Source organism: Anopheles coluzzii, chromosome 2, assembly GCF_943734685.1.
Source record: "Anopheles coluzzii chromosome 2, AcolN3, whole genome shotgun sequence".
NCBI classification, from domain to species: domain Eukaryota; kingdom Metazoa; phylum Arthropoda; class Insecta; order Diptera; family Culicidae; genus Anopheles; species Anopheles coluzzii.
In genome coordinates this window covers 56,825,697-56,838,056 of record NC_064670.1, presented here as the reverse complement: position 1 = coordinate 56,838,056, position 12,360 = coordinate 56,825,697, and the positions used below count along the sequence as shown (strand labels likewise).

Sequence of the window (12,360 nt, the reverse complement as noted above, 5' to 3'; positions counted from 1 at the left end):
AGCAGGATAGTCAGTCCTACGTATGGGGGCACGGTCTATTCGGGGTTTGAACCCATGCCGGGCATGTTGTAAAGTCGTACGAGTTGACGACTGTACCACCAGACCGGCAGCTACTCTTTTTTGACCAGACTCTTTTTATACTGTTTTTAATTTAGTAGTTTTAGTAGTTTTTGATGAAAAACAATTATTGTCCAGGTAAATCAGATAAAGCCTAGTTGAATTCGTTTGACTTGCTATGTTTTCAGTTACTGTACCTAAATGCGCTATATGTACGTTTCTTTGCACAGAACACAGGCAGAGCATTGAAATGATGTGAATCATCTTATTTCTTCTGCCGGTGTAACAACAGCGGCATACGATGACAGTAACTGTTTTATTCTCTTTTCATTCATGTATTCAATTCAATCAACGACGAACGGCCACGCGTTTCTACTCATTCATTTATTCCAGTTCATTCATTCGCTCTATTCGTTGAATCTTTCGAGCAACGCATATCACGACCCACCACTGTTTCATATGTTGTATGAAGCTGCTACTGAAGCTTGAATGGGGCAGTATGTGCAGCAACAACAGAAATTAGAACTGGTAGGAGGGGGTGTACATGTGAAACCAACTATTTAATCAACGATCACCAACAGCCTCTATTACGATTGGCACTCATCTTCTCGTGTGTTCAACGAAAGAGAGAGCGAAAGAGAGATAGAGAGAGAGAGAGAGAGAGAGAGACAGAGAAAGAGAGAGACAGACAGACAGATAGAGAGATATAGAGAGGAAGAAAAATCGGGAGAGAGAGAGCAAGAGAGAGAGAGAGAGAGAGAGAAAGAGAGAGAGAGAGAAAGAGAGAGAGAGAGAGAGAGAGAGAGAGATCGCACAGAAGACTTTTGTACAGTAGCATACCCATACACAAATAACATTAATAACTTTGCAGTAAACTTGGATGGAACAAATAACAGTAAACTTGGATGGAAAATGCGAACATACTACGATCGAGAGTCAATTTGACGACTCAAAAATATTTTAATACCATAAACTCAGGAAGGATTAGTAGATTCTGAGGCTAGTCATCTACACATATGCAGTAACAATCATGTATCGCAATTCAAAATCGGTTTGTAACCTCATAATGATTTCGTTTTAAAATGCACCAGCACATTAATTCATTGCATGCTTGTACAGGTAGTTCCTGAGATACACGGTACCTCGTATGCGCGGATTCGGAGATACGCGGTTTTCTAAATTTGACAGTTCTTTGAGCACATTGTAATGATTTGACACATCGTAAGTAAGTAAATAAGTAAGTATTTTGCGGTCGTTTTCGGTACCCATTAACCGTGTAACTCGGGGATCACCTGTATATGTATTTGGTCGCTTCCCTTGTAGTGTTAAGCTTTAACAGCCAAGTCCAACGACAATTTATTCTATCTCGCTGGTTGCGTACTCCCTGGAAACCTGTTGTGTCCACCAACACCGAAATATGTCCACTTGTAATGGCACTGCGGACTAACAAACGTTACGCATGTGGTCTTTGTTTCGCTACCAGCTCGAGCATGACTATTCGCAGAGGGAAGAGGGGAAAGCAGAAAAAAGAAACAAACCGGCGTCGACACAATATAACAGACCGCCATCGAAATGGAAGCCCGCATTAAAATAGTATATGCATTTAAAGCACTCACAACTCAAAACAGGGTAGCGGTGTAAATAGCACGAAGAATGTATAATAATTGCATACAATCGATTTAAGTGACTTCAGCCAGACGCAGCGACCATCGACAGTCAAAATGGGAATTGAACGAACCAATTATGACATATTTGTACATTGGTAAAAAATTATTTATACCATATTATTGTCATGCTTTATTTTTGCAACTTTATTCTTTATTGTTAAAATTTACGATTCAGATGTTAAAGTTTTACGCTGCAGATGAGTAACGAATATCGGTGGCTATTCACAGTCGATGGCTATTAACAGTTACAATAATATTTAGCAGATATATTTTGCTTCATTTAATTTCTGCTTTTGAAGAAAAAACAGAACGAATGATCAATCAATGCCGATCAATGCCGATATTGGTTAAGATTGGTTATTAGAGGGCGCGCGTGTGCGCGTTAGTGCTCCCTACCATGATCATAATATTTTTCCCAGTAATCAAACGAAATGGAAAGCACTCTTTCCTTTGGCTTGTGTTAGAAATACAGCAATCTTCCACAAACCACTGGTGGTGTTGCTTTTGAAAGGGATTGTCGCTAGGAGTATATATTTTTTATTCCTTTCAATACACAGTCAATCGAAATTATAGCCTCTGGAATCCCAACCAAGCTGCGTTGCCCTCTTGTTTGGCCATCTCCAGTGACCAACGCGGAGTGGAAGTAAAATCAGAGGAACAAAACCTTTTTTCGTTGTTTCTTATTTTGCTCTTTCCCCTTAACCCCGGTACGCATGATTACTCATTATTCTCCGGCTCCCTAATGTGGCCACATCGTGTTCCCTACACGCAGCAGCTTCCGCACGAGGGTTGTGGGCATGAAGCGGCTTTTTAGAAGGTTTGATGTAACTAATTATACGGTGCTGTTTTCTTCATTTTTTGTGTGGGTAAAGTCATTTTCGTCTACTTTACCGTGCCTATATTTTACTAATGCAGGGTTCGGAAAGCGAAGGCAAAGAAGTCTATTGTACACCCTCGGACTAGGATACACACATATATCCCTTTGCAAGAATTAAACTATTGATGCATTTTGCCACAGCAATTGTTAAGTGTTTAAGATGAAAAAGGCCACTTACCTCCGTTGCTGCCGCTGCTGGTGTTAGTAGTACTACTGCTGTTTGGAGTGGTCGTGCCGGGAGTTGTGCTGGAGGTAGATGCGGGAGTATTACTGCTGTTGCTATTGCTACTCGAGCCATTCCCTCTTCCAAATTCTTGCTGCTGGCCACTTAACCGCTGAAGGGTACTGTTGTACTCATTGAGTTCGTTAACGCCAACACTGCCAGCCGCCTGCCCGCAGGACGCATCGTACCCACCATTGTTAACTGAAGAACTGTGCTCTAGAAGCGCCTTTTCGCAATCTGAAAGTTGCCGAAAGCAGCGAAATAAAGCATTAGTCATTGTTGTTCTGGATAATAAAATCACATGAACACGCGCACATCCACTAGTTCATTTACGATAGTGTAAACTAGGAAATTTAGAGCACGTGTTAACCTGTTGACATTTTGGACCCAAATAGACGAATAACCAAACGTTTTCATTTCCATAAACAAATTTGTTTACAGAGATATTTTCATTCAGCAAACCGCTCATCCGAAACATATAACCTAATCAAGCACGAAGTTTACCAGGATCCCACAGGACGCAGATGATTTGATTTCCTTTATTAGATTTTCAAACCTGGACCCATGTGCAATGATAAAACAGATTTTTAATGCGCTGTGTGCTTCAAAATTGGCACGAAAAATGACATTGCTATAAGGGTATTTCAAACCGGTTGCAGCAGATTTTGTAACTGTAAAATTCAATTTATTTCAGGAATGACGATTGCCAGCAGCGTAAATATAGTATTCACCCGCACATTTCAATGCTGTCCATATGCGTGGGAAAATAGCATTAACCTGCTGTGTGGGATGCGTTGATTTACTTTTGGAATCAAATTTGGACTTAGTCCGGTTGCGTGGGTAAAGAGGATCCAGCCCAGATAGGCTTAACCGGAATCTAAAATTACGAAATTTGGGAAACACAGATTACAGATTGCAATTTCCTCAGGATAGTTAGATTTTTCAGTTTACTGCTTACTCGATGTGGTATTACTTCGTTTCTTACACACTTTACTGACAGTTTTTAAGTTGATTTTTGTGTTTTCAAATGATAATTTAGACCTTTTAGAAAATTTTGAAATAGGTAATATGCTAAAAAAGACATAAAAGGTTTAAAAAGAACAAACGTAGTAGTAATAATAAACAATCAAATTCAATAACAAATTATCATGTTTCATACATAACTTAAATTGATCTGCTATCAAACAAAAAAAAACCATTCCGCAAATCAAAATAATTGAAAAATCAAAACACGTACCATTTGCCCGAGCCACATTCAATCAAATGCAGCAATTTATCGAGATGTACCCTCGTTAGTATTAACCAATTTCAATTAAATGGGCCTACCGCCCAAGACTAAAGATCGTAGACGTTAATCCAATTAACCTCGAGCATAACCGATTTACGGCAATAGAGTCAATTATCCAATCGCAATCACAGCCGACCACATATATTGCTAGTGTGTAGCACGAGAAAGAAATCAGTTCGTCTGAATGTTATGCGATGATATAGACAGAGACAATCTTATGAAGACGAAATTGTCTTGCTACAGATGCTTGTCTGTTGACATTATGATCCCCGTGAGCCTTTGTTGACCTCTTACGATCAGCCTTGATAAGGTTTGAGTCAGCAGTTGATATGTTTGGGGTCAGACCAACGAAATAGATTAATTGCACCCTCTTGGCTCACGCACCCTCTTGTAGTTGACGTGATTAAACACTAGGGCGGATGTGCTTTGCTACACCATTGGGTTATATCATGATGTCTCGCAGGGATTAATTCTGAGATGGATGGAAATATTGAATAGTCCAATGAGATAAAATGCTGTACATTTTATGGTATTAGTGTGTATCTATTGTCGTTTTACTTGTATTTAATGGTTTTGAGACAGACATGTTGTGATAGGCAAAATAACATTCAGTGTAAATTTGAACATGACTACATTCGTAGTGAACAATACAATACAACATTACAACAATTAACTATCTTTCTTGCTATTTGCAACAATCGTTGATATTCAAATTAGCATCAGAAGTAAAATATTTGAATGTTTGAACAGTAACAACAGCCAATCCAGTATTGTTTAATGTTATGTTAAACTCACGTTGCATAACTCGTGTTTAACAGTCTATTGCTGCTAATTACTAAAAACACAACTGCTAACGAAGTCTTTACGTTGATTGAAGTCTTAAACCACCATATAAGTATAAACCACCAATAAGTATAAACCATCGAACAAATGTGTATCTAAAATAACACCTTTACAAACGAACCATTATTCTTTTGAACTTACATAGGACCTTCAATTTGGTTTATATCTTACCTTTTTGTAGTATTTCTAAGTGTTCCCATAGAATATCTCCGGTGAATGGTGGTGCAATAGCTAGAAATCCTTCGCGACCAAGACCGACTATATCGCGGCCACTCATTTTTTGAAACGGCTCCTTGTTCACACCCTCGAGGGAGAATTCTTTGATCGACCAGTTCAACCATATTAGCACATGTTCTGCTGTCCATTGCCGAGGATCTACAAAAGGTTAAAAAGAACATACTATTAGATTTCCTACCGATTGTAGAAACAAAAGGAGAATTATAAACAATAGCCTCAAGAAAGTGAAATAAAATCACAAGTAAACAATAGACGAATCGCTGAAAGGAAAACTAAAACCAAGGAACCGTTGTGCTGAAAATGAGCACAGGTCAGTCTAGTTGGTTAGTGGACATTCTCACCCTTCAGATAGATGGACAGTTTTGAAGGACAGAGTGATACACACAAAGGGTCATAAAATATTAATTGTTTGCTGATTTTGAAGTTTCCCGTCCACTGTAACAAATTCACATCAATTGCACCTTGGATGCTGCCATGTAAATTTGTTTCTTCGCCTTGGTCAGACATTTTTCATGACATTGACCTTAGCATATTTGTCATAATCGTGCTACTTTCGGCAAAGCTGCTGTTTATCAATCCTGTATAGATAAAGTAATATAGTTTTTTGTGAATGTGCTGGTACCATGAACTGTACTTAACAAGATATTCAAATAAAACTTTAAGTAAACATCAGTTACAACTTTGCTGATGGTTTGTTAGGTTGTTAGTTTTGGGGAAGTGTGAAGTGTTTGTTAATAAAATATTTTTTTAATATATTTAGTGTTGACGATTATTAAAAAGTTTTCAGGAATGGAAAATCATGGGGAAGAACTGAAAAAATATTGTGATGCATATACAATACATGGCCAGAGCCGTAGCTTGGTATCCTGGTGTGCCCTTACCAAAAATTCATTCACAGCGCCCCCACTGCTGTGATTTCTGAGCGAAGGTGATTTTTTCCAGAAGTTTTGTTTTTGATTTTGAATCTCTACTTTGAGCAGTTTATGAAAAACAGCGGATCATATTACTCATTAATAATAGTTTTAATAAGTTTTAATAATAACCATCCTCTCAGCCTGCCTACACGTATCATAATCACGACCTAATTTTAGTTTTCACCCTGTGCAAGATGTTATCACACATCATACTGATATTTCATTTGCATGCTAATAACTTTTAAAATCATCAGTATGGTTTTCAACACTTAATGGATCCTGCTTAAAGTTTCTATTCAATACCACCCAGTTCTTATTTCGTGGAATATTATCGATTAACTAAGAATCTATGAGATGTCAATGCTTACCTTTGGTAATTTTGAATGTCTGTACTTCCTTCTCCCAAGAAGCGAATGATGCGTAGAGTACTTCAGTCAGTTTTTTGTTTGTACCCGGCGTCAAAGGTGGCATCTGTGTTGGGACATCTGTAATGTATAAATAAAAAAACAAAATATATTCTTTATCTTCAATCCACTATTCACTAAATATAAGTATTATGTTTGTAGATATGCCTATGTGGTAAATATGCTCTACTCATATTCTAATCTCGTGAGAGACAGGAAGTTTCAATAAGAGCCTTCAACTAGACCACCTTTGTATTTAGTTAAAGTTTAGTATTAAAAGAAGTGATAGTTAGTTCCGGGATCTAAAAGCATTCGTCATATCCTCCACATCCGAAGGATTCCATTGCACGAAGGAAACTCGTCAGCATCACCAGTGACACAATTTGCAGCTTATAAACGTTTCTCTGCTATAGAAAGAGAGCGGAACCAAACGAAACGGAAGTATTTAATTTCACAGAACACACACAATGTGTTATAGTCACGGGTATTCAGAATCGACATCGTCTTTAGCTCGAAGAACCATAGCAAGGCCCTGATTTTAGGCCCTACCAAATATCTCTCAATTCATCCAATGGCGGTTTGGTGCCAGCGTGATTTTGATCAATGAGTCTTAAAGATTCTCTTTGAAGTGTTTATTCCTGTTCTTTCGATCCAATCTCGTAGAGCAATCTATTTTTTCGTCGTATATATTAATGCCGTACTGCATGACCAAGAGTCGGAACAGTGAAGAGAAATGGGACGTCACATGAGATGATCCAGAACTTACAAACGTTTGACGATCAAATTCTTCCGATCGAAGTGTAATCGTTCGGTTGATTCTACTTTGCGATTGGGGGTGGAAAATTGAAATTTTAACGGATTACGCTGCTATTTTTTCCTTGAATCTTAGCGCCTTGATGAAGTGTCGACAGAGGAAACATAACTTGTGTTAAAGCAACTAACCGAACTTCATCTGGGACAGGGTGTATAAAAAAGAAACAAATCATTCCTTTTCTCCTCCTCCTCGTAATTCTCTGGATGCTAAAGACTTTTGAGTACGTTTAGCAAAGCCCTTCCTGAGTTAATACGATCATGTGTCGTAGACAATTGGATTTTGTTTCTTCTTCTATACTAAAGCGGCTACGGAAAAATAAACTCGATTTAGTCTGTTGGTGTGCCTACTATGGAAAATCCGGACTTCCGAACCGGCAGTCCGGTAATTCGCTTTGGTGGAAGTGAACTTCATTTGAATCTTAATCGTCAGTTGATGATCAATTCGATGTGTAGCGACAATGATTGGACGTGTCAAGGGATAAGAGTTCTTAATACAAGTTTTTGTCAGCATGGTCAGATTAGCATCGGATCGAAAGGAGACTGTCTCCTTCTACATGATTTCCTCTCGTCGGAATCACGTCCAGGAAGAGGGAGGTTTCTTCAATGGATGGTTTCGATCACCGAGATCAAAATGTTGCCACTTTATTTTTCATTTTTCAAAGCTTTCGCCATCTAATATGCAATTTAACCCGAAGGGTCAACAACAGTGATTCGACGAGATGTATTAGTGATCTACTTCGATTCGCTAACGTGAGCATCTATTATAATTAATACAACTTTGTACAGAGCAGGCCTTACATACTGCTAACAAGCCAAGCGGCAGTGCGTTTGCTATTTTTATCCATTCGAAATTGCCTCCACCTCAAGATCAGAAAAAAATCATAGCACATAAAAGACCACCTATCATGGTTTCGATTTATTCCTATGGTCGTCGCATAACACGAACGATTTCCAAACCCAACAATCATCACGCTTGATCGTGATCAAAGCATGGGACGACCCTTTCCCCCTCGTTGCTGGAGGTTACTCTGTTGTCGATAATCAATTTTCGGCTTCAACGGAACGACTATCATCCGGAATGGTCGGACGTATGGTAGCTTCTAATTTCATCATCTATCGTCAATGGTAGTATGACGTGCGGACACCGCCTTTTTTCTCGAACGATGCCGACCATCGCAAACGGAATGAGTGGGTGGCAATGGGAGGGAAAACAGTAAAATGGAGATAAACTACACAAAAAATGGTCAAGTGAAACGACTCCACACTCGCATTTGCCGAGAACGCCAGCTATTTTGCGTGTAATTAAATTTCGACGTAATTCTTTTTTGTGGTTGATTGTTTTCTTAGCTTATTCGCAACGTTGCGTAGGTTTATTTGTTTTCAATTTCACTGTATGTCATATCTATGTTACAGACCATACAATCGACCCCGACTGTTTTATCTGTTGTTTTATTGGGCAAATTACTGCAATGTGACGGCTACATCGAGGTTTAGTTGTAGTTCAACGTTCATATCTCATTTCAATAAAAGCGTTCTGCGATCTGGAACATTTGGTCATGTAGCAAAAGGCATGACATTTACTTACAACACATACATTTTGTTTCATTTCATCCCGATAACCGTTACATACACATTCATGGAGATGAAAGCAATTCGAATTTGAACATATGTATCGTGTGAACGCTTGTTGGAATAAATTTAGCATATTCTTGAAAAACATTTTAGTTGAAATACACTTTATTCTTACTCTCGACTCTTCAAGTACGTATTAACACGATCATACGAATTACGAATACGAATACGAATATTCGACATATCTTCTATTTTAAATTTCCTCTTGCTCTGGGGCCTTTTTTATTCATACAATACAGTCTTATGTCGAGAGAATTCAATATAAATTAACCCACAACAAGGAGCACATGGAATAACAACCTGTTAATAGCAATTTTCTACCCTGTTGATAAAAATGGGAGATTGGATCATTACATACATTTCTGTAAGCAAGCATTAAATGAATTTCATACCACGTTTTCAGTACTTGCAAAATGTGCTTAACTATAGTTAGAAGCGTCTTGAATTGCTGATCATACATTCAAGTGTGTAGTTGTGATCAGTCAATCAGTCAGTCAGAAATTCAATACACTTTATTTTGTGCGTAATGATTAACATGCATATAATGAAACATGGATCATTTCAGTATTTCATGAAATCGAAACAAATGATTCACAGCAAATTAAAAAAAAAAGCTGATAGTGCTTTAATTGATAGTGTGTGATAACATTTTTACCAATGATTTTAAAACAATGGCAGCCAACAAGACCCGTAGACTGCCAAATTTATAAAAGTTGTTGCTGCTTTACGTCTAACAAACAATGGATTTGTGATGATCCAACAAGCTTTAGCCGTTGGAGCGTCTTGACTTGAAGTCTTGACTGAATTTTGCTGTGCGGAGACAAGGAGACTTGAAAAAAGGGTGACCAAGAAATATTACCATGGTCAAAGCACCCAATAATGGGTTCAAGGTGCATCAGACACCGTTACGGTTGCGCAGTATACGGCAGCGATGCGCTTCGGTGCGTTGAATTGTTTCTGACAAAGTGCGCCATTTTCACGGGTACGCAAAGCTTTCGCTTTCTTGATCAACTTTAGGTTAAACTTATATAGGAATAATGTATTATTTGGCCGGCGTGAGTCAACATCCCTGGTTAAGCCGGTTTCGTGGTACAGTCGTCAACTCGTACAACATGTCCGTGATGGGTTCAAGCCCCAAATAGACCGTGCCGCCATACGTAGAACTAAATATCCGGTGGGGGGGGGGGGGGGGGGGGGGTAATCCTAATGTTACTAAAAGACAACCACACAAGGGGAAGAAGAGTTAACATCCAAACCGTTTTTACACATTCAACGCACAAAATGCAAGTGCGATCAGTATAATCTTTGTACAATAAATAAATTCAGTTGTAATACAATAGCAATATAATTGCTTGATAATGATTTTAAACTTAAATTTAACTATATTGTTATCAAATGAATATTACCTCTTGGTTTCTGTAAGCCTTTCATCAGCGGATGGGACTTTAGTCCCATTCCTGTAGAAGCTAACTTGTTCAAACTGTAGCTATTAAGGAAACTTTGCTGGTTGTTATTAAGAAAGTTCACATTATTATTGTTATGAATTCCTCCGATGCCACCAACACTGCCAATTATTCCGCCAGCAACACTTGACAGTCCAGTTCCCAAGTTATGATGATTTGCTCCTCGTAACGGAATCCTGCCGAGAGGACCGCCACGGCCAATCCCGGGGTCGTTCCACTCCATCCATTCGTTAGTCATTTTAGGACGAGGATCGAAACCTTCGAACCCTCGTAACTCATTCACGTTTACCTTTGTAGCCACTTTTTCTGGGTTTGTTCACTTTTTGATTACCCTTAACTGCCAATTCAGATAATCGGATGGCAAATGGTAAGCACTTTTACTTTATGTAACTAGGTTGTTGGAACAATATTCACTCTTCTCTTAGCACAAATATACAGTTCGCACTATTTCTTATAAAACTGCATTGCACTTCACTAAATAATACACAAATAATTAGACAAACATTACTGTCATGAACACATTGATTCAATTACATTGAAATAAATGTTAAGTTTGTTCATTACCAAAAGTAATTTTCATAGAGGGAGATCGATTGTATTAACTAATGATCATTTTAACTCAAACAACAATGTAAGCACGATAAGCCAACACTTTTTTCCACTTACAATAAATTAAAAAGGAAAATTTAAAGTAATCATATTTTGCTGGACTTTAGATAGAGGTTGTGAGTAAGCAATTTTGTTGAAATGTCATATGAAGCAAGGTTTAGCTGGCGAATAACATCAACGCTTAGTTGTTGATATCTAGTGGATAAATTGAATGTGACTAATTTGATTTACTTGCACAAACAATCATCAACGTATGAAAAACCTTATGAAAAACCAGCACGATGCGTTTTCTACAAATTTGCAATTCTGTAAAAACAAAATTGTCGGTACAATATCATTTTACTTTTAACAATAATTCCGATACATGCTAACAAATACAAAATCTTATATCACCATCGTGGTTGACAATTCACGAGAAGAATTATGAATGAGGTAGCTAACATAAAAGCGTAGCTGTTTCGTTTTTTTTACTACCCACATGTCAAAGATTGGTACATCTCATGGTACTGTGTGGCTCTTTAAAAATGTCCACTTAATTAACATAAATTATTAAATTAACATTTCATTTACTCCAATTGTCATCCAATTCTTTCCAATTGATGTGTTGAAGCAGCAGCCATTGCGCCAACTGGCTTTACACTAACTGTTGATGCTTTCTAATACCCATTAGACTGTTGACCATTAGACACTAGCAAAAACTTCATAACCAAGCGAATACGGCGGAAACAGTCTCTTGGAGGAAAAAGAGTGAAAATGCATAAACAAAGAAATGTTTCAAACGGTTCTCCAAAGAGGCTTAGTGGTTGTATTTTGATAATAGAAAATCAGATACTGTAGTCATAGAAAGCTCATAGGTAAAGTTTCTCAGTTTCATCTTCAATCAATGTTGGGAAATTTTTAAAATGAAACGATAGCACGGCGCAAAATAAATAAAAAAACATTCTATATATGTTTATACATGATATCGTTATCTTAAACGAAACCATTTAATACATAATGGTAATATGACCTGAATTTTGGTAACCTGAATAGAAAATGTTGCTTTTCCGTAACAAAATCATGTAAAATTATCATGAGTTGATCATGAAAATGATCACACCATTGCGCAACAGACGAAGATGGCAATAATTCATATAGCAAATATAAAAATGTCGACATGATTTCCATGCTGGCAACATACACAGTAAAGCATATGTCAATATCGAACGTAATGTGATATATTTCACCCCTCAGAGCTATAAACCTTCCAAAAGCAGTTACACTTAAATTCCATTCAAATACGTGGCTTGTAAATGTGCTACGGTTGAACGGGAACTAAGTGGCTGTAGAACGA

General features: G+C 37.8%; 1 protein-coding gene across 4 annotated transcripts in view; it reads right to left on the bottom strand.

Annotated features, from left to right (window-relative positions):
• Positions 1–12,360, bottom strand: part of LOC120952665 (ETS-like protein pointed) — an 81,453-nt gene that overhangs the window by 25,336 nt on the left and 43,757 nt on the right. For 3 of the 4 annotated variants that reach the window (XM_040372113.2, XM_040372111.2, XM_040372112.2), the window contains 3 exons: positions 6,475–6,591; positions 5,127–5,330; positions 2,780–3,061 (listed from right to left, as the gene is read on the bottom strand). In XM_040372113.2, coding sequence (XP_040228047.2) covers positions 2,780–3,061; positions 5,127–5,330; positions 6,475–6,591 — 603 coding nt within the window. Of the gene's footprint in view, positions 1–2,779; positions 3,062–5,126; positions 5,331–6,474; positions 6,592–10,361; positions 10,893–12,360 lie in introns of all 4 variants that reach the window. The other variant, XM_040372114.2, reaches the window with a different exon arrangement.